General features: G+C 37.5%; 7 protein-coding genes across 7 annotated transcripts; 2 read left to right on the top strand and 5 right to left on the bottom strand.

Annotated features, from left to right (window-relative positions):
• Positions 1-683: 683 nt before the first annotated feature.
• PHYBLDRAFT_76554 (hypothetical protein) lies at positions 684-2971 on the bottom strand (the record flags this gene model as incomplete). Its single annotated transcript, XM_018443169.1, has 5 exons — positions 684-1170; positions 1267-1530; positions 1652-2417; positions 2574-2629; positions 2758-2971. 5 exons carry the CDS (start codon positions 2969-2971, stop codon positions 872-874), a joined length of 1599 nt encoding a protein of 532 aa, XP_018292955.1. The 3' UTR covers positions 684-871.
• Positions 2972-3880: 909 nt separating this feature from the next.
• PHYBLDRAFT_180973 (hypothetical protein) lies at positions 3881-12234 on the bottom strand. The gene is made up of 17 exons (XM_018438393.1): positions 11104-12234; positions 10919-11024; positions 10217-10846; positions 10030-10149; positions 9609-9972; positions 9377-9556; positions 9019-9316; positions 8395-8947; positions 8156-8303; positions 7534-8093; positions 7221-7467; positions 6821-7042; positions 6504-6751; positions 6271-6438; positions 6037-6193; positions 5311-5958; positions 3881-5201 (listed from the first exon to the last, which is right to left on the bottom strand). The coding sequence occupies exons 1-17, from the start codon at positions 12165-12167 to the stop codon at positions 3970-3972; spliced, it is 6945 nt and encodes a 2314-aa protein (XP_018292954.1). The 5' UTR covers positions 12168-12234; the 3' UTR covers positions 3881-3969.
• Positions 12235-12854: 620 nt separating this feature from the next.
• PHYBLDRAFT_124173 (hypothetical protein) lies at positions 12855-15346 on the bottom strand. The gene has a single exon (XM_018428977.1). It carries the CDS (start codon positions 15340-15342, stop codon positions 13048-13050), a length of 2295 nt encoding a protein of 764 aa, XP_018292953.1. The 5' UTR covers positions 15343-15346; the 3' UTR covers positions 12855-13047.
• A 454-nt stretch (positions 15347-15800) lies between these two features.
• Positions 15801-16688, top strand: PHYBLDRAFT_167248 (hypothetical protein; the record flags this gene model as incomplete). Its single annotated transcript, XM_018435611.1, has 2 exons — positions 15801-16256; positions 16371-16688. The coding sequence occupies 2 exons, from the start codon at positions 15801-15803 to the stop codon at positions 16686-16688; spliced, it is 774 nt and encodes a 257-aa protein (XP_018292952.1).
• A 1759-nt stretch (positions 16689-18447) lies between these two features.
• On the top strand, positions 18448-19701 carry PHYBLDRAFT_61045 (hypothetical protein; the record flags this gene model as incomplete). Its single annotated transcript, XM_018440737.1, has 4 exons — positions 18448-18472; positions 18606-18946; positions 19015-19136; positions 19224-19701. The coding sequence occupies 4 exons, from the start codon at positions 18448-18450 to the stop codon at positions 19699-19701; spliced, it is 966 nt and encodes a 321-aa protein (XP_018292951.1).
• Positions 19702-19898: 197 nt separating this feature from the next.
• On the bottom strand, positions 19899-23646 carry PHYBLDRAFT_132938 (glycosyltransferase family 39 protein; the record flags this gene model as incomplete). The annotated part of the gene is made up of 13 exons (XM_018429534.1): positions 19899-20264; positions 20360-20687; positions 20750-20930; positions 21034-21164; positions 21247-21518; positions 21608-21809; positions 21913-22008; positions 22108-22291; positions 22451-22716; positions 22874-23025; positions 23141-23217; positions 23330-23405; positions 23537-23646. The coding sequence occupies 13 exons, from the start codon at positions 23644-23646 to the stop codon at positions 20033-20035; spliced, it is 2307 nt and encodes a 768-aa protein (XP_018292950.1). The 3' UTR covers positions 19899-20032.
• Positions 23647-25664: 2018 nt separating this feature from the next.
• PHYBLDRAFT_158536 (hypothetical protein) lies at positions 25665-27063 on the bottom strand. Its single transcript, XM_018433809.1, has 5 exons — positions 26997-27063; positions 26822-26922; positions 26515-26759; positions 25933-26448; positions 25665-25819 (listed from the first exon to the last, which is right to left on the bottom strand). Exons 1-4 carry the CDS (start codon positions 27035-27037, stop codon positions 26245-26247), a joined length of 591 nt encoding a protein of 196 aa, XP_018292949.1. The 5' UTR covers positions 27038-27063; the 3' UTR covers positions 25665-25819; positions 25933-26244.

Raw genomic sequence — 27063 nt, 5'->3', positions numbered from 1 at the left:
TCTACTCTAAATCCTATAGCTCATATTTTCCTATCCTCCCCCATTTTGCATTCATTGCATTCTATACATATACCACAATGCATAATATACTTAGATGTTTTGATTTCTACTCTCATTTCTTATATTCATCTTTATGTCTGTATAACAAACAAACAAACAAAAAAGGGCAAGCAAATAGGTGAAAGTGTTAGTAACATAGGGACAAATATACATTATACTACCTGTCTAATGGTCATAACCTTGTTATACTTCATTCCACTTCATCGTATCTTACCTTGTCAAACTAAATTAAACTATTTTGCTGACTAAATGATTTCAAATCAAGAAAATAAGAATAGTGATTTACAGTTTTATGAATGGCACAAAATATTAATTAACCTACACAACTCAATTTCTGTACAACCCATGCCTCTTTTTTTTGCTGTTTGAATTTTTAGAAGCAATGCAAGCCAAGCTGTTTAACTATCTAAAAAGAATCTTCAAATTATCTTTATTAAGCTTGTTATTAATAAAGGGTATCGGGCTCTTGTTTCGTCTTATTTAGCTTTAGCTTTTTGTAGGTATAACTGTATTTGTGATTTTTGCCAATATATATATATATATATAAAGGGCAAGCCAAGCCAAGTCAAGTCAAGTCAAGACGCTGATTGCACCTTAGTACAATAACTATAATAGTTATTTTTCAATTTGTTGTTGTTGTCGTTGTTTAATAATATATCTTTAGAAAGCTAGCATTATTGTTTCCCTGATATCTTATTTGGTTGATAATAATTTATTGGTATTTTATACACACAAACATACACGCATGCATGCATACATATATACATATGATTATAATTTATAGGATGTCATTGTGTTTTCGGATCTATTATTAAGCAGAGACACGTCCACCAGCGGCAAATACAAAAAAGAGTACCCATGCAACCAAGAAACAAATGATAAATATTCCACAGTACACATAGTTCATCTTCACGATAGGTGTGTCGGTGTATGAATCCATTCCCTGTTTGATGAATGCAATTTCCTTGTCGTTTGTTTCTTTCATCATTATGGTACGCTTTTTTCCACTGATCTCCAATAGGTTATTGAGATAGATTCTTTGAGTGACCCACAAAAGAGAAATGAGACAGAACCCAACACCAGAGAGAACAAGGAAAACAATCATGACACCTAACATATGCAATAATGATAACAGTGTTAAAGAAAGAAGCATATACGTATTTGATTTAAAATATAATATAAATGCATAATATTCAATAGACTTACTTGTGTATGCCTGGTTGGCAGTATTGTCTTGGACGACACCAACAATAATGTCAAGGATTGTGGTACCAATATTGTTGGAACTCTTATAGATGCCAAGACCAGTTCCAATATAATCGGAAGGCAAAATCATACCAATAGAGGTGATCATAGAGATAGGACCAAATGCCAACGACACACTATAAAAGACCATACCAACTGCGGCGTTCACGTAGGTCCATCCCAGGATGGCGCAACTCAAGATCAAAAAGATGGCAGATACCAGCACTTATATCGCATTTTTTTTTAGAAAAAGAACATAAATGTCAAAAGTTAATTAAAGTATCTTTTTGTTTAAAATATAAAATATAAAATAATTTATATGAATTCTAAATACCAAATTACTCACAAATAGCAATACGGCATCCAAACAAGTCCATAATGATACCCAGAAGTGGTGTAGCAACAATAGGAACCACCTGAGATGCACTGGCATTGTAACCGGCCAAAATATCTGTAGTCCCAAAATGCTTGGAAACAAACTCGGTACTGATTGTCTGGAAAGATGACCAGACTGCAGAAAATATAAACTCGATGAGGACAATGTGCCAATAGTATACTGGGAATTTGAGGACTGAGCGCCATTTGAAGGTCTTCTTGGCTTTAAGCTTTTTTACGTCCGTCTTGCTGATAACCTGGCCATTTAAGTGTCTAACGATCAGGGCATAAACCAAGTTCATCATTATAGAAAAGCAGCAGATTATGAATGAAAGCCAAAACGCCCAAACCCAGTTTCCAGTAGCGTCAACTATAGGGTTTGCCACCAGGGTTCCCAGAAAGGTAGCCAACCGACTAATAGAGAGCTGAAGACCGATAGCAAGTGCAAGGTTTTGGGTTCGAAACCATTTGGAGAGTAGAGATTCTTGCATAGTCACGATCAGGCCACTGCCGATTCCAAATATAACGCGTCCGACAACCATCAGTGGGAATGAGGTGTATTTTGCAGCAATCGCGGTCAACAAACTTCCGAGAATGACCAGCAAATTCACGGCTAATGTACCCCACACAGAGCCAAAGATGTCGATGAACATACCACCGACAATTGGAAACACAGTGTTAATGATTGAAACGGCTGACGAAAGAACACCATAACGTGTATTGTCGATGCTTAGATGCTACATTGTTGGTGTTTCCAGTGAGGTTTATTGATTTGCGTATTTATATAAAAAAAATTAATTGAAAAAAAAATAGGTTAATACAAATTTGTAAATTAATAATAGTAATAATGGAATAATGGAATTTATAAGCTTTTATAATATATGTATATTTACAGTTTTAATTGATGTCTTCATTGCGCTCAACGCACTTCCCGAAAAATGAGAGCCCACTAATAAGAATATTGATAATCAAAGAAGAATTAATTATTTACTGAATGTCAATAGAACGGTTGAATATAAAAGTTTTTTTTTTCTTCCTTCCTTCCTTCCTTCTTTATGTCTTTCTTGATAAACATACCAGGCAATAGAAGCGCTGTCGAGAGAGCAATAAGCTTGTATTGCCACGGAGCATTTGCAAACGATGTGTCACCAGCAGCTACATCTGGATCTTCATCTCTGACACTCTCATTGTGTTCTATGGGGCTATCAATAGTCTCCTTGCTGTCCATCTCAGAATAGGCTTCTAAATTACTGGTCTCATAACTGTCTGTTACCAACGGACTGTTTTTCATTTTTGTGTTTTTTTCTTTAATCTTTGCTGATTAATATTAATATTACTGTTATCTTTTGATTATGTTAAGTGAAGAATTAATAATGGAGAAGAAAAGAAAAGAAAAGAGAGGAAGAGAGAGAAAGAGGGAAAGGGAGAAAAAGACACAGATCAAATACAATTTTGAATCAAGATTGATAATCGCCTGCAAGTTATCTGATCCTCCTAAATAGGTTAACCCCATTAATTCAATTTTATCTTATCTTGCATCTATTCTGCTAAAACATCTTTTATTTTGAGTGTCAGACTAGTAAACTGGCACGATATAATAAATACATATATATATATATATATATAATCAAGGATAACTGTTATCTGGATCATCATTAATGGTAGACAGGTGAGGAAGTGTAAGACTAGATCATGTACACTTGTTACACAACACCAGTCGAAAAGCTTGTACAAACAAACACACACATACATATGTATGCACACGTCCTATAGAATTCTTCTTCTAATAACCCAATACTCCAGGATTTCTAAAGTTCAATAGATTACTCATATTCAACATCTGGGGTCGAATTTTACTCACTTGGATCCTCATAGTGAATCTACAGACTTCATCGGAGTTTGTATGGAGGAGACTATATTTGTATTCTACAAATCAAATCTCCTATTTTGCCCATTTTTGTTCTAAAAAATAATGCAGACCCGAAAAAGGAGAATTAAACCTTGTAGATGTGGTAACACAGGCTGCAAAGTGATACTAACACAAAATTAAATGGGTCACCTAGACAACCAACCACTTGATACCCGCCAAAATTGTGGAATATCGGTTATAAGTTTACTTCTTAATTTTATAGCTTAAAATACAATATGTGTATATCAAGCTAGTAAAAGAAAATAAACATGAAAATCATAACAATACACTCACATACACACATGTGTCAATACATATTTTATTTATAAGCTTAACTTTGCTATGTTAAAAGTCACTGAGTTAATATAACTTTTTTTTTGTTAAGAAGGAGGATAAGCTTCCTTTACTACAGAACCATCTTTTTCACTTGAAATCAATATGCTAAACCTATTGATCTTCTTTATCAGATCAGAAAGCGACTCTTGGCCAGACGAAGCTCTGTCGGTTCCCACCAATTCATTTCCTTCTGTCACACTAACATAGTCAAACACACCATTCAATCCAGTGTAGCCATCTTTCCAGAATTTAGCCTCCTTCTTGCCATTGGAGCGACAGTACACCTTAACATAGACGCCCGCCAGTGGTCGCTTGGTTTGCTTTTGGGCTACACGAACAACACCAAACGGCTCGACGATATGGACAGTCAATTGATGGGCAAAGAAAGTCTGGCTACGGCGCAATCCACTTCCAGTAACCTCTACCATAACATTCGTACTAATCAGATGCTGAGGAAGGGGAATGATCTTTGTTTTCATCTTAATTCGGTTGACACCAATCATATCAAAGTCTTCGTCGCCTTGTACTTCCTTCATAACACAATCGTCATTGCTCTCCAATGTGTAATTTTCGGTGTAATTAGGTTTCACCCATCCGTATTCTAATGAATGACCCGACCCTTGTTGGCATCCAGATTGCTTGGCCTCATTCGCCATAAATGGGCTTCCAGAGAACACAACCTCAACATTGGTTTTGTAATAGTTGACTTGTAGGTCCGTCATATTGGCATAGTGAACCACCAGACCATCCTTTTCATTTACTTCCATATCTAGTACAGGCTCAGTATGTAGTGCCCGTTCTTGCCGACGTTCGGATGTAATATTCGAGCCTGTACGATCCTCACTACTTGTCATGCCATCAACTTCATCCACAAAATCTTCCAAACTAGCAAACAGTGCACGCCAGCGCAGATTTCCACAGGTGCGATACTTTTGAGCAATTTTACGAACTCCATTCAGATCAACAGATTCTGGGTTTTGGGACACCTGACTCTCCAACAAACGAGTCTGCAGGTAAGCGCCAAGATAATCAAGCTGCACATTAGATTCAGGTGTGGTGGCACCCGGGATTTTTATTTTCCCGGAAAGCTCTTGTAAGATACGGTTGTAGACTCTATGAGACTCTCCTATGCGGTCTTGTAATAGCAAGTATACGCCAAGAACCAAAAGGTCAGAAGTACTGGGAGCGGATTTGTCGCACAAATATCCGAGGAAGTCATTGTACTGGGATGAGAATCGTGTGTTCAAGATTTCTACTTTTGTTCCAAGACTGTGGGCTACAAATATTTTATGACACGAAGTTTAGTCAAACTTGTTTTTTTTTGTAATCAATCACACACACACACACACTCTCTCTCTCTCTCTCTTCTATTAATTTCTCTTTACCCCGTGCGCTGATAATTGGATAGTAGTCAAGAACATTTATAGTATCTTTTGTCAGAATACTGGTGCACAAAAGAGGTGAAACAAATGCTTTTCCAATGTGTGGAATGATTCCTCCATCAGCATATATCTGAATTAGCTGTCTGATAATGTCCAAAAATCCATGGGTGAGGCCATACTGCCACAATATACCGGTATGGTAACGTCTCTGGCCACCCAAAACGTCAAATACTTTGCGAGCAAATGCCTTGTTGGACATACGCCAAGTAATCAAACCGAAATTAAGTTCGTCAAGCTTCTTGTATTGTGACAAGTAATCCAACACATCTTCATTCTTCATTTTGCTGGCTACAACTGACCAAGGAATATTTGAAGTTCCTAATTTCTGGTTGATAAAAAGACCGGGCTCTGACACTGAAAGGCTTATCGGCTGGCTCTTGTTCAGCAATTTTGAACTGTCAGTAATAGTGATAGGTAGCTGCGTAAAGTTTCCAGCGTGTGGAAAGTAGAAGCTACCAATGACGCTCTCCCATGTAGAATAAGGTCGCAAAGCAATGAATTTCGATTGACAATAAGGAGTTCCTTCAATAGGTACTGCCCCAGAAGGAATTTGTAGCGTGGCCTCACACGTGAATGACTTTGAAGAAATGTCTAGAGAAGCATAAAAAAATCGTTACTACGCTGTCTTCTTTTTTATATGTTATAAAAATAGTGGTATTCTGTACTTACTGCTCACAACAAGATGCCAGCTATATTCTGTAGCAGCTGTTAAATCAGTTGGGTTAATCATAGTAATATCTTCTCGAGAGCTGTGTTGAGCTGATTTATTAAATATGCCTTGGCCAAGCAAAACAATTGGGTTGGTAGGTGCAATGCTATTTGTTGCCTTTATTTTGTATTAATACTTTTACATTCTTCATAAACACACACACAAATATATATATAAGAGTAATTATAGCTTACTTTCAATGTACGGTGGAAAACTAAGCAAGGTTTTGCAGATATAATGGAAAGAGCACCACTGTTTGAATCACTCTTGCATTTCCACTGGGCATCCACAGCATAAGGCAAATCCATTACAGATAACGCGGCCATAATCTCTGTAAAGTTATTGATAGCTACCAAAAAGTTCTGTAGAGCAAAATGTTCAGTTTTTTATATAGATGACAAATCATACAAGTTACTATTTTATTTACCTTGGACAAAAATACAGCTCTTGTAGACTTAATATAATCTACCCAGAATGAATTGTTGGATTGTCCAAAACTTGGGAGACCATTGTAATAACCCTTCTCTTCCCATTCTTTTGTTGGCTTGACAAATGAATAAGGTACCTTTATCTGCTGTTTAGCCGATCTAGCACGCAGAGCATCTTCATCTAACTTTTTTTTATCATCTTGGATTTGATCATCATCATTCTCCTCCACAACAGTCTCTCTCACAACTTGTAACAATAAAACAAACAGTTAGCTGTTTTTTTTTATACAGATAGCAGTTAACCACATGAAATTACCTGCGTACTCTTCAACCACGGTATTTGAGGGATTGTCGTAGAAGTCGTCCGCAAAGCCCATATCATCATCAGACTCGTCTTGAGGCAAAATCTTACGATCACGCCTTGCACCACCTTTACCCAGTGCTGCACCCATCATTGGAGCGCTGGCAAACATGGCAGATTGAGGTATAGCTGAACGGAGAAAATAGTTCATCGAGCTTTTTTGAATTTCACCTTGAGCTTGATATTGCAAATTTGATTTTTTCATCAATTAAATAAGTAGGTAAAGCAGGTGAATAGCCAGGATAAGTTGTGAAATAGTTTGAAGAGGTTGGAAAATAAAAAGGAGATAGATGTCGATATTAGAACTAAATCCGACGACTTGTAACATTTGAGCTTTAATCATCATTATTATTACCTGGTTGCTGGTTAAGTGCGTTACTAGACATGACTGTGTCGAATCCTATATCCTCAGATGCTTCATTTGGAGCTGTAGACGCGTCCTCAAATGAACGAAGAATGGAATCAAAATGACCAGGTACACGCTTGGCCAGAAAGGCCTTCTCAATCATATTTAAATTGTTGTACAAGTAAAGACTATCTGCATATTCATTTAAATCTTCATCAACCAAATACAAATCCATAAACGATGTAGTAACCTTGCTCTATAAGAGAGAAACATAGGAGTAAGTATAGCTTGGGAATACATAATAAGCACAATAGTTACTCACCTTGATAAACGGCTTAACATTATGTTCAAAGAATGATACATCTTTATGCTTTAGCCACAAGTTGAGTTCATGACAAACATTTGTATTGTAATGATCCAATTTCTTTTTTAGAGAAAGAGATGGCCAAGTGAGTAGAAACTTGAACTTTTCAAGACTAGTGTTGATTTCCGCATTGGAGAGTACTTTAAAGAGATTGAACAACTTTTCAAAGCTGTCGACAACCTCAAATTCTTGTTCACCCCCATCAAGTTGCAACGATGCATGGGCTGCTGGGTCGTCTTGAATAGCAGAATCAAGATTTTCTGGGTACAAAGTTGATACGGACTTAATTCGCACATATGCTTGTTCAGACTTTGAGTCTTCGATTGTCTGGGATCGATTCTTTAAACGCAATTCGGTGGTTGTACTATCCAATACCATTTCTTTGGTAACAATTTGCTCTCCAGAAAGGACAGCCAACTGAAGAATATTTCCGTCACCCAAGTGAGCACGATCAATGATTAATTTTCCATCCTCATCGGGTTCCAAGCGAAGAATTGAATAACGATGATCAAGGAAGCCTGTAGTAATATGACTGTAAGAAAGAAGAAAAAGAAAAAAGAAAGACGAAGCATATCCATACCATAATCTGTGGGACGACGATTTTTTCCACGTGAAACCCCGCTTGTAATTATACTATCAGTCGTGTCTGTGTACCTATAGCCTCCTCCAGCAAACATATGTTCCCTTTCATTTACCACACAATAATCTGATGTAGCTGAAGCCAAAGCCTATAATGTTGTTGTTATTTTTTTGTAAGAAACAATGTAATTATTAATTACCAGTAATATTCTTAAAAAAAATAATGCTATTTAACCTTACCTCTGGATAAAGTAGCAGAGAAGGTTTTACCAAAGAGCTTCCGACCCATTTTTCAGCCCTCGCTCTCTTCAGTATATACTGGTACTCGTCGCTCAGTTTGCATCCTGTAATAAATACGGCACGAGTATCGAGAACACTGGCATATTTTTTAGGACTAGTCGTGGGAAGAGTTAAAAGACTCTTGGTCAAACTTTTTCTTGTCTCGATAAAGGCAGTCGTCGTCACAAGCGCATATGTCTTCCCTTTGGACCATCCATTTAAGCTCACAACTATTGATTGATCTGTTACAGTTGTATCGGAGATAACCAGAGGAGAATGGGCAAACCATCGACTGTTGGTGGCGTAAAAGCTATAACTAAGGATCCAGTTTGACCAATGGCTGCCACACGCAGCTAAAGCAGTAGAGACCTGACTATTGAAGATCCAAATGGTAACTGTGTACTTTGTTCCTTGGGAGTAAAGGTAGAGAGTAAAACGACCCTCTGGAAGACCAGCAATCTTTAAATAACCATTTTCATAAGAGAGTCGGTTGGTAAAGTCATGGAGTACTTGACTATAAAATAAATTAGCGGAAAGAAAATAAGTATATATATATGTGTATATGTACGTTGGTAAATAAGTTACCTAGAACCATCGGTTTGATAAATAGAGCACATACGGTTTGCTTCTTCAGCGAACGGAAACATCAAAGGAGTGTTGGCCGTTCCGTTGAAAGTTGTAGGAAGAACGGCGTTAGATTTTTTCAAAATATCCCAATTAATTTCAAGGAGCTCTGGTGAACCAACGCTAATTGAATGGATATTTTCAAGCGGTCCGAGATGAATAATGCCATGTTCATCCGTTTGCATGTTTGTAACTATGGGAGCTCTTATCATGCTATGCTCCAATTTTATAGTATATTCCTTATTTTTATAGATTTCTCCTAAAAAAGCAAAATTGATTTTATGAGGACAAAACAAATATAGACTTTTTACTACTTTACCATTCTTTCCAAGGGAACATATGTAGTACTCGTTATTTTTATTTATACGAAGATAAGGCTTTGGCAGAGGATTATCTTCAGCTCTCATTTCGAGAACCTTGCTGACTTCAACTTCCTGTCCATCACTTTGAGTGGAAGTGGATTTGACTTTGGCAGTCAATTTTAACTCAAGTGTATTCACTATTGAAAGTATCAGTAATACAGTCTTGGCTTTATAGGTCATTATACTTACGGAGATCAGGAACGGTAAATTCATAATCAAATGAATTGTTCGTAAGGGGAGCGTACTGTGAGGTAGTAGAACTCTTGACACCATTTAAGGAAGTGGCTGTCACAGTTAATGTCATCTTTTCAAGCAAGTCCAAACTAGCAGGTTGTTCGTGGATAGTCAAGCGTGGGATTCCGACCATCTTTGCTTGTCTGTTTGTAAGAACACTTTCAAGATTAACGTAAAACTTTGCAGTCAGATCATAAGTCTCTGTCTTATGCGTAAAGGCGACTGGTTCACAAAATCCATCCTTTGACAATAGAAGTATTTCTGTATTCTTGGTCTCGCCGGCACGGTAAGGGATCAAAATATTTCCATTTGCATCCGACTATAAAACAAGTAAATAAAAAAATACATTTTTTTTGCACTTTGAAATGTTTATTACCTCATAGTACGAATCGGCATACCAGATTCTGCCATCTTGTTTCAAAGGAATATTATTCTCGTCAATTATTTGAATCAAATGCCCAGCAGAAGTATCTTGAACCAAGTGACGTAAATGCCCCTAATTTTACAAAACTCCTTAGTTATTACGCCAAACCCAATAATATTAGCTATATGTTTCTTATTACCCTTTGAACAATGGCGCGACATTGTATATTTTCTCCAACAAAATCGATTATCCAAGCGCCACGCCCTTGGACACAGTCAGAGGCCAAGTGGTCTTTTCCAAAAACAAAAGATTCTTTCCAAGTACAGAGGGCAGTCTTTTTGGTAAAGTCAATGGTGTCTTCCCACAATGGACATAGACCGTCCAATCGTGCGCTTTCTTCTTTGCTCATTGACAGGACTCTTTTGTTGGAATGCATGCGCCAATAGTTGTAAAGATCGATAGGATAAACTCGCACCGTAAGATGTCCCACTTGCTTAAGTTGAAGGCTCAACTTTATAGGAGTGTCAGCCAAAAGAATACGACCAATATTGATTGTTGAGGGAGCGAATTCAAGCTTTACTTCGTTGATGAGCTTATCGAGCTCATAAGTCGTAAGCGAATTAGAGGATTCCAAAGAAACACCCTGACGTAAAGGATGGGTCAATTGCACAGTTGTATAAAGCTTCTTTAGAGTATCGTTTAAGTCTAGGTACTTCAAGATTGGATCGAGACTCATATCCGGATTTTCTGTAAGAACACCTGTAAGATAGACATAGACTGTAGTCTTTTCTTCACGTGAGTCAGTAGCATAGTTCGTTAGATAAGGGATCTATTATTAACGGATTTCAAGGGTTAATAAAAAAAAGTAAAGAAGCATAAAGTATTAATTATATTCTTTTACCTTGATTGTAGTAGCTTTGCTCAATCTTTGTTTAAGGTCAACTGGGCGGCCAGGAACAGGAGACATGACATTTTCAAGAATTCTTCCTTGAGTAAGGGCTAAATATCTATATTTACGGGATTATTGTGAGATTTATTTGTTTATGTAGCTGTTATATGTAATAGTAAATCTAGAAAAATACTTACTTGAGAAGATAAGCTTCAGAAAAGTTCTCTCTGGAAATTTGAAGCCGTAGTTTGTGAAAGCCAATTAATGCCTTAAGAGGCTGATAAAGTACTGGCAAGTCTTCCACAAATGTCCAGAGACGAGAAAGATAACCTTCCAATATACGGTTCTCATCATCCCAAAAATTGTCTGTTGCTTTGGTGTAGCCCTCATTCAAATATTCCAAGGGTACTAATTTTTTTATATACGTAGTCAGAAAGCTCTCGCACAAAACAACCAAGGGGACGCTTTTTCTGATGATGTCCATTTGATCAATTGTTAGGTTGTCAAGCGAAATGCCGGGAAGATTGTCTTTGAAATACTTTTCGTCCTTTCCACTGAGATATTTGCAAATAAACTCTGTAAAATCAATGCCTTGTCCTCCCAATGGCTGGGAAGCCTGAGGAAATGACAACAGCTTCGCGAATATGACCGACTCTTGGGAGCTCGACAATGGTTTCTTGATAAGGCGAGATAAGACAGGGAGCGCAAGGTATTCCACATCGAGAGAATCTCCATCCTTGGCTATCTGAGAAATACTTTTCCAGACAAGCTCCTCTGAATTAATTATTTTCTGAGAAAAGGTTGAAGGAAGAATCTTTTGTATCTGTGCATCTGTTGACTGATTGTCCTGGTCCTCATCATGTATGGCCGGAATCTTATCAAGGTTAAGAGCATCTTGAAGAAATTGTGTTGATTCCTTTTTGTCAAGTAAATAGACCAGGACATAGTAGCGGCTCTGGAGTGCTTTGTATCTGTTGTCATACTTGGCATTGGATGTTCTCAACTTGAGTTTTGCTTCGTAGCCCGTCAGGTGCTTATGAAAGCAGTTCATAAGTTCGCGTTCTTCTGCGGTTGGGTCCCTTGGGTCTTTATTGTCCTTGGAATTAACCTCGTCCGCGAGCCTTTGGAGAATAATGAGACCAGAATAGTAATACCAGTCCTCCGAGTCTCGAAGTGCATAATGCTCAACCGCTTTCTCACGCGCTTTGATGTCTTTGCCGGCAAAGGCGAAGGCTTCTTTCAATTCATCTACGCTGGGCATGGCAATTCTTTTTTTTCTTTGTCGGGTATTTTTTCTCTCTTTGTGGGAAAGAAGAAATAAAGGAAAGATGATAGAAAGATGATACTAGTATTTAGTTATTTGTGTTCCTTTTATGCGTTTTGGAATATATGTATTCTTTTTATAATGCCCGGTTTTTCTCAGTTTGACTGTGGTAGTTTATACTGCATGACTCACGGCCATTCCTTTTTCGTACACATATCCGTGTTACTGTAATCACTATTACCACTCTTAAGAGATTTCGCTTCTTCAAAAATCCTGTCAATTCTTGTATATGGCCCAATTTCTAGACTTTATTTTTGGGTGGATTTGTATTGATTAAAGATATATATAGAACTTTGGGTAACAATGGATCAAAAACAAAAGGAAAAAAAACGACTGGTAAACTGTTGTAAAATATGTACAGGAGTTAATCCTCGAGCGTCTAGTAAACTCAATATTCGCCAAGTGTATAGCCACAATGTTTTATGCATAGTTCAACAGGTTTCATTATTACCGGAAGAATACAAATCAAGAAGTTTTTATCGAATTGGTATTTATGGAATATCTAAAACTGAAATCCTGTCACAAAGTTGCTTCATGTCAGGGCATCTATATGTTTCATTTGTATACTGCAAGCTAGTCACCATCCAGTTAACAGCATAAACCTTGAGAAAAGAAACACCAATTATTGTGCTGGTGTTTGAGCGTGTGTAAATACCACTCATACCAATGTTGTTTATTTGACTTAATTTTGGAAATATTTATGTATATGTTTCAACCCTTCCTTGTTTTTGGTATTAAGCCCAGGATTTTAGTTTAAGCAAGAGGATTTTATTCACACACAATTGCAACACACAAACAAACATTCTATAATTGTAGTTTACTGCAAATTTATGCTTTTGGCTTTTTCAACAAACGCCCGAATCTTCTTCAAGTCCTTCTTTCCATCCGTTTCGACTCCTGAAGAAACATCGACTGCCCAAGGACGCACCTGCTGAATAGCCTCAGAGATATTTGAGGGATCCAATCCACCAGCCAAAATTACTGGGAAAGTCTGTTCCTTTGAGCAACCCGGGCGCTTGACATTGACAATATCCTGAGCAATGGTCCAGTCGAATTTTTGACCAAGTCCACCCTGTCGGTCCATGGGGAGGCTTGGAACTTTAGCATCTAGTAGTACGAATTGATTGTTGCCAGGTTGTGTGACATAAGGAATCTGTCCTGCATGAAATGAAGACGCGTCCATGTGGAATGCCTTGATAACAGGCACAGGTAAGAAACGTGCAATTTCGGCAGACTCTGTTCCATGTAACTGAATGAGGTCAAGACCAGCCTCTACTGCCACCTGAGACATGTACTCGATTGACTGGTTGACAAATACGCCGACTACCAAAGGCTTTCCAGACCGCTGTTCTACCATTTCAGTCTGAACATCAAACCAGTCTATACTCTTCTGACTCTTGACAGGCAATTGTGATGAGCGTGTGGGAAGTTTGTGTAGAGCATCAACAATCTCGCGCGCCTTGGCTACAGTAACCTGTCTCTTTGACTTTTCGGCAAAGATAAGACCAACCAAATCTGCCCCAGCAGTAGCAGCCTCGACAGCAGCCTCAACAGAAGAGATTCCACAGATCTTGACCTGAACCTGACGAGAGACTGGTGTGTGCGGTACGGGATCCTTCTTCTTGTATCCCAGTAATTCGGCTACAAATTCTTTCAGGTTCCAAGCGCGCATTAATGCTTCACCGACTAATAATCCATGGACACCTTGAGATACATAAGTTTCTACATCAGCGCGGGTAGAGATTCCAGATAGGGCACAAAGAATAGTTCCTTCAGGTACCATCTCGGCCAGACGTGAAGTAGTCTCCATATCCACATCAAAACTGTGCAAGTTTCTGTTGTTGACACCAATAAGCTTAGCTCCAACAGCGTTGGCCCGTGCCATTTCTTCAGCATTGTTGACTTCGACAAGGGGTTCCATACCCAAAGAAACAGAATATTGGTACAGCTCTCTGAGTACTTCGTCAGACATCATTGCGACAATAAGAAGCACCGTGTCCGCACCATAGAGTCTAGCTTCAAGGATTTGGTAAGTGTCAACAATAAAGTCTTTGCGGAGTATACAAGGGCGGTTTGGCAACAGGGACAAGGCCTCGCGGACCTGGCGAAGATCATTGAGGGAACCACGGAACCATTTTGGCTCAGTGAGAACGGATATTACGCTAGCCCCAGCCAACGCATACTGAAGTGCCTGCTCAGCTGCATTAACAGTGATATCAATGTTGCCCTTTGAAGGAGATGCACGTTTGACTTCGGCCATAAGAGCGGGGGAGCTTTCCTTGAGACGGTTTACAACGTCACGCAGAGGAGGAGCAATGTGAAGGTTGAGCAACTTCTGAAGATCTGCCTGGCTCTGTCCAGGAACTTCTTTAGCTGCCTGAACATCCTTTACACGTTGAGCATAGATTCGGGACAGAATGGTGGGAACACCGTTGGGGGTAGAAATAGCAGGGGAGGCCTCTTGGGCGGCCTTCTCTGTTGCAGCAGCGGGAACTTTCTGGGCCAAAACACCGGCAGCGGGGTTCTCATCCCAGTTTCCACCGCGAAGACTGAGGAAGTTGCTGATCATGGTGTGACCATGTTCGCACAGAATACTTTCAGGATGGAATTGAACACCTTCAACAGTATACTTTTTGTGGCGAACACCCATGATAACACCGTCGTCTGTGGTGGCAGTGACTTCTAAAACTTCAGGAAGTGTGCTGGGCATGCCAGCAAGTGAGTGGTAACGAGTGACCTGGTTGTCCTGAGGCACATTCTTAAATAATCCACGGTTGTCGTGCTTAATTGTAGAGGTTTTTCCATGCAAGATATCACCAGCATAGGAAACAGTTCCTCCAAATACTTCGTAGATACACTGTTCACCCATGCAAATACCGAGAATTGGGAGTTTTCCAGCAAAGTAAGAGATGACATCTCTAGAAACACCGGCATCATGAGAAGGATGACCGGGGCCAGGAGAGATGACAATGTTGACGGGGTTTAACTTTACGATCTCGTCTACAGTGATCTTGTCGTTGCGATAGACTACAACGTCTGCCCCCTGAGAGCAAAGGTACTGATAGACATTGTAGGTGAAGCTGTCGTAATTGTCGATGAGTAGGGTAGCCATTAGAAGAAGTTTAGATAAAGAAAGAAGATTGACGGACTTAGTATTTATATACACATAATGCTGGAATTGTCAGTCTGAGTCACTGTGGGTCGATTTTATCTCCTTAACAGCGAGTCTGACAGTGCAACCCAAATCAGGATCTGGTGTAGATATTCACTGCAAAAAAAAAGCACAGCAGCAAAAAAAATAACAAAGAAAAAAAAGCTACAGCTGCAGTGAGTTCAAGACAGTCAATGAAAACCCGGTATGATTACATGTTACCTCCTTCCTTCCTTAAGCCATATCCACACTCAACGAGCGAGGCTGACCCTTAATCATGAGCATGACGTAGAATGTGACTATCAACAAGAAGAGCTTTGAGCATTCAAGGTGAGGTACGCGCAAGAAAAAAAAAGTACTGGAGATAAAAAAAAAAAAGAACGGGTTGGGTCCTAAACACCTCTTTAATATTGCTCCTCATGAACAACAACACAAATTCAATTCTCGATTCCTATGAATCAACCGACAATGCACTCATAGATTCTTTCAAGGCAGCTGCACTAAAGGTTACCACTCTCTATAAAGACTCTTTGGTCCAGAACAGAAAAGCCTATGCAGCAGGTTATCAACAAGCACTTCAAGATCTCTATGGATTTATTAGTTCACATCCTAGTACAACTGTGTCTCAGCAGGGAGACCCTTACACTGGGCATCCCGTTGAACGAGGTTTCTTACCTGTTCAAGATCTATTGGAATTTGCTCGGGAGAGAAATACACAGCTAACCTCTGAGATGGGATCCGATGACGGTATGGCACCTGCACAATCTCAGTCCATGCACATTACACAGCCAGCTACATCAAATCCACACACACAAAGACCCAGTCCTCCAGAACCTAAGACCCCTCAAACCTCATTTGGGCACAGTAACCAAACCGTTTTCTCATCTGGGTTTGACAACACACAACAGCAACAACAGCAACAGCAACAGCAACAGCAGCAACAACAGCAACAGCAGCAACAACAACAGCAGCAACAGCAACAGCAGCAGCAGCATGGATCTACATCTGGGCACCAATATGAGACTCAGGCACCACTTACGTCTCAGGCCACAAATCCTTTCCAGGTAGATCCCAACACACAATTCACCTTTTCGCTCCCGCATAATGCACCTACCTTGCGTGCATCATATACTCCGGTCATGCATACTTATGACACTAATCACTATCCCGAAACACCTTCAGATGGCTTCAAGAGGAGATATACACCTTCCGACTTCTCATTTATGGGGCGGTCAATCAACAATATGAATTTGGACGCATGGTGTGAACCCCCTCACAAACGAGGAAGATCCAGGCGGGATGATTGACTTGTAGCATGCACGGAAAAAAGTCATATCACTTAAGTAGATCCTTCGCTTGGTGCTTTTATCTAGGTGTGGGCCTTGTCGCAGAGCGTAATCAAGGTGGCAGCTTATTGTATAGAAAACACGAATATTAAGAGAAGAGGGAGGGTTGGTGAATAGAGCTTGTTGTCATAATTCTTGTATATTATATAGAGGTTTTTCTCTGTTGTATTTAAATCCCATTGCTGTACTTTATTTATGGTCTTATTTTTTTTTCATTTTTTTTTTGGTTGACCATACGAACAACCTATTTGTTCTTAATTACATGTTTGTCTATTGAACTATTGTTTTTACCACACTGTGTCTGTCTCTCTGTCCCTCTGTCTCTTTCTGGGTTTTTGGTTTTTGGTTTTTGGTTTTGTATTTTGAAAACTAAAGTCAAGGAGTAGAATATTTGGGGAACAACACCAGTTTGATTTGACCTATTGTCCTGAATTGATTGATATCCAACCCTTTTTCTTTTTTTTTTATTCTTTCTGTTTTGTTTTATCCATTTGATTTTACTATTTTTCAGTCTAAGCATGCAGTGATCTTAATTACCATTACACAAATCGATTTCCCTAGGTTCTTTTAAAAAGTCTTCACGATTTTATTTCAAAAAATGTATATGATTTTCCAATGGACAATAAAGAATGTACGCTATGATGGTGAACAATTAAAAGAACAAGAAATTGTTAATCATTGCACTAACTTGTATTTAGTAAAGTCTTGGTTTGCCAAAACAGAATACAAAGGCCACCCGACTTGACTTACTTGTAACTATATATTACAGTCACTGTAAGGACTTTTTGTTTTGTTTTCCAGTTTCATTGTAATGTGTGTGGGCTCATGTATGTGTTTGGATGTGTATGTGTATCGCATTCTCTTATTTTATTGATCGATTTTATCTTTTAATAATAACTAACCACCAATGTCTTGGGTTTCTAGCCAAAAAATGAATATTAGAGAGTTTGTTAACTAATCTGGTAAGGTTTGGGGTTAGCGTTATGACCTTCAATACCATGTGTGGCAAATAGACAAAAAAGTAATTATCCTCCGGATAATTCAATATAAATCAAGAACGCAATCAACTGTCAAGAGAGTAAAGTAATGCGAATATCACTATTCAGCCAATTAAAATGCAGGATTATAATATATATATATATATATAGATAAAGCTATGAAAAATATAAGGGAAAAATGCTTACAGATGCAGAAAAATATTAATTAAAATCTTTGTATCAATAAGTAAGCTATGTTTCGTATTAATATTTCTTCCAATGTACCCAAATCGGTTTATGAGTGTTCCAATTGTAGGAAGAAAACCTGCATTTTTATTTATTTATTTATTTATTTATTTATTGGAAATCATTATAGTAAAACAAAAGAAAAAGAAAGCCAGTACCAATTGCTATAGAAAATCAAAAATTGGGGTTAATCAGAGTAACATTTGTACACATATATATATATATATATTTTTCAAAGCATTAAAGCAAATTGTCCAATCATAATACCTGGTTGTCTTGTCAAATTGTACAAACGTTCGTGATTGAGTACCCTCAATGTACATAATATTCCTCCAAAAAACAAACACACACACATAAAAAGCCACATCAGTTAGACACACAGTAGAATTTGTAAGGTGCTGTGTGTGTGTGTGTAGTGTTTATGTAAATTAGAATAAAAATATATGCATCATTTTTCATAATTTTTATTGTATTAAGATAATTCCTTTTTCTATAGTATGCCTGCCACAAAAAGAAATAAAGGTATAAAAAGAGAAAAAAATATTTAATAAAAAGCATTATTCTCTTGTATACAGCTACATATTTCAATACGTGTTACATTGTCTATATACATGTATATGTATATAATTCGTTGAGTGATTATCTGAGCTTATAGAACCAAAGAAGACAAAAACCAAGCCAAATGGGAATCATGTTGATCGCATTGCAACAATCGAACGTCGCTCGAAACGTACCCGAATCCAACGAGTACCAGCTAAAGCTATAGATGATAGCCAGGACGAATACGAAGAAGAGGAAGAGGAAGAAGTAAAGGAACAAGATTCACAGAATGTCGTTAAGAATGAGAATGATATAGCTTCAAAGCTGAAGCCAAGCACAATCAAAATTCCACACCCAAAAGGCTCTCCTTTTGCAGACGCCCTATCACCAAAAGTACTAGAGTTCTTAGCAGACTTGAAGGAAAATAATACTCGAGAATTTATGCTTTCCAGTCAGGTATATTAATATACCAATTTTAACTTACATTCAATACAAGCATAATAATGTTAATGTTTGTATCCCAGGATCGATGGAAAGATACCCAGAAAGAATTCACAGACTTTGTTGGTATGCTTATGGAACAATTGCATGATTTGGATCCCACGATTCTAGTAGAGAACCCAAAACTATCAGTATATCGACAGCAGTAAGTCTTATTGTGTCATTGGTATTTCCGTTTGTGTATGTGAAATGAATTAAACCCTTTATATTCTTCTCTCTTTCTGTTACAAAGCCGAGATTTGAGATTTACGAATGACTTGAGGCCTTACAAGACATACCTCTCGGCCTCTTTTTCGAGAGGAGGCAAAAAATCTCCATTTGCTGGCTATTACTTTGCAGTTGCACCAGGAGGAGGCACATACATTGGGGCAGGAATCTGGCAACCTTCCGCCAATCGCCTGCAAAGCATCCGAGAAGGCATAATTGACCATGCATCCTTGTTACGTGAAGCATTGGAGCTGGAAGGCATGGAAAAAATATTTGGAAAGCATGGTATATCACTGCTGGAAGACACTGACAAGCTCAAGACAGCACCGCGGAATGTAGACAAAAATCATCCAGAAATCGAACTTTTGCGGTACAAGAGTTTCGTTATTTCAAAGAAATTTGATGACTTGGACGTTGTTTCAGAGGGATTTTTGGACAAAATACTCGATGTATATGAAGCAATTGTTCCTTTTGTTACCATCTTGAACTCATGGACAGGATAAATAAATACTCAATTGATTTAGCAAGTAATACTTAATTCACATAAAAGAAGAAGTAAAAGACGAGTCTTAATTAAAACAGAAACTATTTTGTTTTTATTATTGTTTCATTTTCACAGGAACTAGTTTTGAAACTAGGAAGCTTTTCAAAAAATGAATTACTTATATCCATTATTTAGAATAATAGCAATAATTTATATGTATTTATATTTTTATGCGTGCATTATATTACACCAAGTTTCAATTTTGATTTGCAGATGTGTAAGTCTATTTAGCTATTTGATATTTTTTTTGTTATAAATAATGATGCAAGTATGATGGATATCGAGGTGATTTACCCCTGTGCATCCACATCAGTAACTTGCTGCTGTGGATTCTCTTTTAGAACCGGATCACTCTGAGCAGCAAGAACTATTCCATCAGATATAATATTGACTGCGTCAATTGCTGCCGCTGCTTGTTCCTTGCTTTCCGCTGGAGCAAAATAGCTCTTTATGGCTTCTTGCATGAGCTCTAGTTTTGGTTGCTTGCCGTCAGGATAATAGGCTGAAATGTCATCTCGGAATCTAGCAGATTCACAAAAAAAACAAATCAATGTTTAATGTTTTCAATATTTCGATTATTATTATTATTATTTTGTATTAAAAAAAACCAAACTTACTGAATGCAATCAAAGTCCCAGGTAGGTAACCATTTTGCCTTTTCACAATCTTTTTTTGTCCATGGCTCACCATATGTGATAGGTATGAATGAACGGTAAACGTAGATGACACACATCACAAATGCAGCAGCGGCAATAAGACGTTTACGATTGACAAGTCTGATGGTTAAGAGGTCAAATCCAACACCAAATAGCAAAATAGCAAAGTAAAGAGCAGGCATATAGTGGTGCAAAAACAATTGGCGACCCATGAGGAAGAATGGGAAATAGTGGAAGCACCATCCCATGAGGAAAAATCCAGCGGATTCGTCATAAAACTTGCGAAGCCCTAATTCATATATTTAATTAAGTGACTTTGTCTCCAACGCTTACTTGTCAAAAGTGCCTTACCTCCAAAGTCAGTCTGGAAACCGCGTTTCTCTAATAGTAAAAATACTGCCTTGATTGCAATGTAAGAAAATATAGCAACTGTGCTTCCCCAGAAAACAAGGGGATTTCCAAGCAAATATATATGAAGGCCAAGATCTCCTTTTCCCCAGAAATTGATACCGCGTTTCAGTACAGGCCATGACTATGAATTAATAAGTAAATAAGTAAAGGTTATATCAAGTATAAGCAAAGAAAGAATCTATATATATATGTGTGTGAATATGAATCTGCTTGTGGATATTTACCGATGGTCTAGAGTCATAAGGGTGAGATGCAGTAAGACCCTTGTTAGTGTCCCACATTACTTTGTTCAACTCTAAGAATTTTCCAATAAATCCAGGACGATTGTAATTAACTTTTTCGGTATCATCTGGCACTTTTGATTTATAATGAATTATGAGAGAAAGAGACAAATTAAACATACATATACATAAAGTTCTACATGATTATAATCTTACACTGGGAGTTCTCGGTAGATTCAATATACCACACAGTCTTGGGTATCTTTCCACTTTTAATACACGTTACTTCCTGTTGACCGAATCCCCACTCGGGAAGTTTAACGCTATGGGAGAAAAGTGAGCACCCAGACATGACATGTATTAAGCGAAATCTTGAATGGATTGTTCGAAGTCTGTCTTCAGACTCAGGATCACGTTTATCATGGTCTATAATCTCAACACGCCAAAAATCATTGGCATCGCCATTAAATCCAGGAAATCCATAAGCACTGATATATATATGTATATAATGAGCTTATGTTATTATTTTTATAAGCCAATGTTGACACACACACACACATATATATATATTTATTACCTGACTTCATTGTGATAATCGAGATCTGTCATGGGAGGACGGTGTTCATGAGAATGGAGACGCTTTCCAGTATCTCTGTGGATAAGACGGATGATATCATTGTCTTTAACATATTCAATTCCAACGGTTTCATTTGTGGTCGACTTGTGAATAGTCCACCAATTGTTATTATCGCGGTGAGGATAAAGAGTAACCTGTTGTTCTAAACCACCCAAAAAAACAAAAACGTAAATAAATAAAGTATTTGGTATATCCCCTTTATTGCTATTATCATTATTACTATTGGCTCCTTGAAGATTACTTACGTTTACTTCCAGTGAGATAATCGTGAGGGTGTGAATGAAGGTAACCACCGCGAGTTGCAACATGTCTCAGATATACATTTGATCCATAAGCAATATCTAAAGAGTTATTAAAGTTTAATAAATCAGTATACAGCCAAAAAATGTGTCTCCTTTTTTTCGTGTTCGGATTTGTCTTGGCATTTTGTGCATTCTTACCGATTGGTGTATCAGCCATACTATGGCCTGCGAGAGTCTGTTGGAACTCAGGACTCATGAAACCATCACCTTCACCACTATTGGGAAGCGAATGGAAGTGAATTCCAAACATAAGCATGTATACCACAACAGGCAGTGCAATCAAACATGCTGCCCTTGCCAAAAAATGGCGTACAAACACATTCTGATAAAAAGAAGAAGAAGAAGAAATGAGCAACAATACCAATACCAATACCAATACCAAAGATAATAATGATAATAATTGGGCGTTAAAACGGAGTCCACAACTTCACATAAAGGTGTACCAGAAGAAAAAAAAACACATGTTATGACGGCTTACCACAGGAATACGCGAATCTCCCCACAGATCCCAAAGATTTTTGATGGTAGACACACCAATGGTTGCAATTGTGAACAAGCCAACCCACTTACAGCTGACTGTGAGGCCAAGGCCAAGACCAGTTAATGCCAGCCAGGTATACCACCAAAACTGAAAAGGTTTATTCTTTTGGTTGTGGAAGTTGATCCACATCAGGGTTGTAGCAGCCGTAAAAAATAAGAGTGGAGGGTCAAGTAAGATCAATCGATTGTTGGCAATTAAGCCATTCTCTAATTTTCAAGCCAACAAAGCAAAATATTTAATTTATCATTCAGGCTGTTTATTTTGCTTAAGCTCTTTATCTTATGAGAATCGCTCTGTATGCTCTTTCCGATCAAAACTGAAATTCACATTTTTTTTTAAAAAAAAAAAAAGGTTGATATTTACCATAACAGACCATTAAAGCTACCACAAGGCCTGCGGCGACAGAATGGCCTGATCCTCTCATGGTCAGATAAGCAATTGGAACTACTAGCAGTCCACAAATGCCACAAAAAACGCGAATAGGAACGTATGGTACGTCTGATTCAATGTAATCCCTAGAAAGTCATTCAAACCTCACCATCAATATCTGCCTTTTTTTCAATTCACCGATATTGAACCCCCTTCTTCTTCTTTATCTTCTTTTATAAATATATACATTGTTTTACTTACTTTCCAATGTCTTTAAAGTCAAAAACTCCGTCGAACCCAGACAGCTTGGCAACCAGCGCAATTAACATCTTGGCCAACTATAGAACATATTTGAGCAATCCGATGTCTTGGTGTATAACATATATAGGTATTTGTGTACAACAAGGAGGCGCGATTTTTTTTTTATTAATTTTTTTTTGTTATTCTTACCGGAGGATGCACGTCCATAAAGAAGCGGGTTCTTATGTACTTTGCTGCAAATCCACCAAAATGCACTTCATCAAACCTAAAATACATTTGATAAGAATATTTTCGATCTTCAAATCCTTAAAATAAAACAATAAAAATAAAATAAAATAAACCCCCCTCCCCACCCAAGAAGTAATAATAACAAATAAATAATGAATTGAAACTTACACAACAGAGGATGGCTGCCAAATCTTCCAGAGACGGACATAGGCTGCCCAGACAGTCAATGCGGCCACAATTTTCCAGTCTCGTTTCTGGGCTTCTTTGTGTGCAAGCATACGCTTATTCTTTATTTTTGCTTGTTTTGAATCATAATCTATTGAGAGGTCAATGTCATCAGACTCGTCATCCGAACGTCTCTGACGGCGCTGACGGAACATGTCTTGATGAGTTGCAGATGAATAGGACCGGGAAGGCTCTTCGATTATGACGGGAGTGTGGTCCTTCATATTTGGTTGTGGATAAGCACTACCATGCTGAAGGGGTGGGTAGTGGGTCATAAAGTGTCGCTCAGTGTATTATCTAGAGGTAATTGTAACAGCTTCCTTGAGAAAGAAAGAAAACAAAGGGCCAAGAAATTTGACAACAAGCTGTTTGAGAATAATTGTTGAAGGCCAGGTAAATAATAGAATAAAAGGAAAGAAAAGGAAAGAAGAGGAAGAGCGGAAAGCGGGAAGAGTAACAGAAAATGGGCTTACTTTTTAGGCTTGAAATTTACCAAGGTGTTAAGTAATTTAATTTAATTAAAAATAGATAATATAAATTACATACATAAAATATAAGAACATCATTTCTGATACAAGACGTCAGAATTCACACTATATATATATATAAATTATATTATTAGTTTACCATCAATTGGGCATTTCAGTTGCTTTAAGAAAAATTAGCCTGAAGTTTAAATGAATTATATCACTGCTTTGGAGACTAACTCTGTCAGAATAAATAACATTCTATTTAATTACTTGTACTTTCTTTTGAAGAATGATCTGGTCTATGAAAATGAAATCTAAACTCGATAAACCAAAAAAGAAAAAGAAAAGATAAACGTTACAGGGCTACTTTGATATTATTCACAAACATATTAATCCAATCATAGTACTCAAATCAATCACAATTTGTTTTATATAAACCCGACAAATATTCATGACTGACTACCCCTACGATCACTGTGCAGAAATGGCGAATTAACTATTAAAAAAAATACATAAAATTAAAAACCTATGCAAGTACTTTGAATACTGTTGTATATGTAACACATTATTCAAGTGAATTTCTCGGGTAGGTTTCTATATTTCGCAAATACGCACACACACGCGAAATATCTATTGCGAATTTTTCTGTAACCCGAATAATTGGGTTTAAAGGTAAGTATATTTGCTTTGCGAATCGAGCAGAAAAAAACAATGTATATACTTTCTAGAGAATGTACCTTTTATTTATTTATATTCCTTTCCAAACATGCTGGTATATAACAAATATATAAGTATAGATGATTTTGTAAATGCTTTGATGGTAATTGAGATAATGCAATCAACAAGGCATGTCTCTATATCTCTCTCTTGTATTATACATGCTATTCGAAATATCTAAAATTCATAAATATTTTACAGCAACAGATAAGAAAGGGATATCGACAAAGTCACTATACACCCAAAGCTCAATATATATATATATATGTTGAGATTATTTAATTATTTCCCTACTAATTATCATTCTTTTTCAACATAGTAACAAGTCATACTAGCGTCACCATAGAAACTGTTTTAGAAATTATAGCCTGTTAACTTAAGTTTGTTTGAATATTTTACTCTTATAAAGCAATAAAAAGGCTTGATACTGATTATATTCTAATGAATACAAAGAATGGTAAAGAAAGGCAGTCAAAGGATTATGGGACATGTTGTTTGGAATGAAGCAATGTCAATTACAGCGGAGACAATACTGAAGATGAAAGTCATGAAAGTCATGAAAGTAAGGGTAAAGAAAAGACTTTTAAGCGTGAGGACAGTATTGTAAGCGATTGGGTCAAAGACGTCAAAAGCTATTAATGAAATAATGGCCTTTGTTTCTTTACATTTTTTTTCTTTATTTATAATACGTAGCTATTAACTGTATAATTAAAGACTGGTTTGCTTAAGCTCTTATTGTTATGATTATTATTTTTATAAATTTTGATGTAAATTTATATTCGTATTTATAATATACATTTTAACTTTAGTTTTTTTTTTCATATTTTTTTAACATCCAAATATATACATATTTATTTATTTATGCTTCGCTCCATTGTCCATTTGAGATCTCGTTTTATTGGACTCAATAAAATCAATAAATCCCTAATGTCCACTACCAAAGAAGACAAACCTATTCTTGCTTTACCAGCATCGGCCGAAGAGACTGTCCAGGTAGGTGTTAATGACACCTACAAGCTCAGCGAACTTGGTCCTGTCGGTAAGTCATCTATCTCTGCAATGATAATAATAAACCACAATTACTATACCAAAGAAACCTTTTTTTTTATAAAAAAATAATAACAGAAAAATACTCATAATTGAATAAATTAGTTGTAAATGAAAATGGAACAATTAGCCGCATCAACAACTGGCATGAGATGAACGACATTGAACGTGCAAATGTCAATAGAATTCTGTTGAAGAGAAACAAGACTCGCCTGGAAAGATTAAGAAAAGAACAAGCAGAAAAGGCTGAGCAGGATTCTTAACCAATAATAACAATAACAATATATATGTATAAAGCCTTCTTTGTTTAGGCATTCAAATGCACATAATATATATATTTTTTTATTTAATTAATGTGTTGCTGAAAGGAAGAGGAGGTTATTTTATTATTTTACGGAAATCACATGGTTTTTTTTACTATTGATTTCTTGCATATTCTTCTGATGTGGGTGCCAAATCCAATCTATCAAAGCGATCATTTTCATAGAATCTGGCCGAGACAACACGACCACCAAAGTATCGACCATCCAAGTCATTAATTGCACGCTGAGCTGCCTCAACCTGGACGAACTTTATAAAAATTCGAACTGCCTGGTCATCGGCAATTTGACCATTTGGAACCTATTTTCACAAAGCAAATAAAGTTCACATTAACTCTTGTGTCACATATCCAGCAAGTCAACTTACTTCAAAAATCAAGCATCTCTCGACCTTTCCATACTTTGCGCACTCATCGGCTGTCTCTTCCTGTAACATATCGTCAACCTCGCCAGGTCCGACCATATTGGTCAGCAGGATAACCTGAGATTGTCGCTTGTGCAAAGGTGTCTGGGTCTTTGGTTCTGGTTGGGAGTTGATGATCATGCCACCTCCACGACCAGTTGCTTGCACTCGGAGTGCCTCTCGAATACCATCTTCACTTCTTCCTAGACCTTTAAAGTTCACAATTAAAATTTCGTTAGCCAAGAAACATGGTTTGAGTCCGAATATTTACCTTGTCCCTCTTGCCAGCCATACTTGGCCAACATCTTCCTTGCCATATCCTCTCCAGATCCCAATCCAGGTCCACTCGGTCCTGACACTGGTTCCTCATCTCTATTAAAGCAATAATAAACATACAAAGCCTTATTAAAATAAGCTACCTAAAAAAATCCTAACTATTAACTTACGCTTGTGTTGGTGGACGTTGGCTGAGACGGGCTCTACGCATGTATGCATCATCGGCTGACTCATTAA

This window comes from Phycomyces blakesleeanus, assembly GCF_001638985.1.
Source record: "Phycomyces blakesleeanus NRRL 1555(-) unplaced genomic scaffold PHYBLscaffold_8, whole genome shotgun sequence".
Lineage (NCBI taxonomy): Eukaryota > Fungi > Mucoromycota > Mucoromycetes > Mucorales > Phycomycetaceae > Phycomyces > Phycomyces blakesleeanus.
Note: the sequence above shows the minus strand (reverse complement) of the source record. Positions and strands in the feature narration are given on the sequence as shown.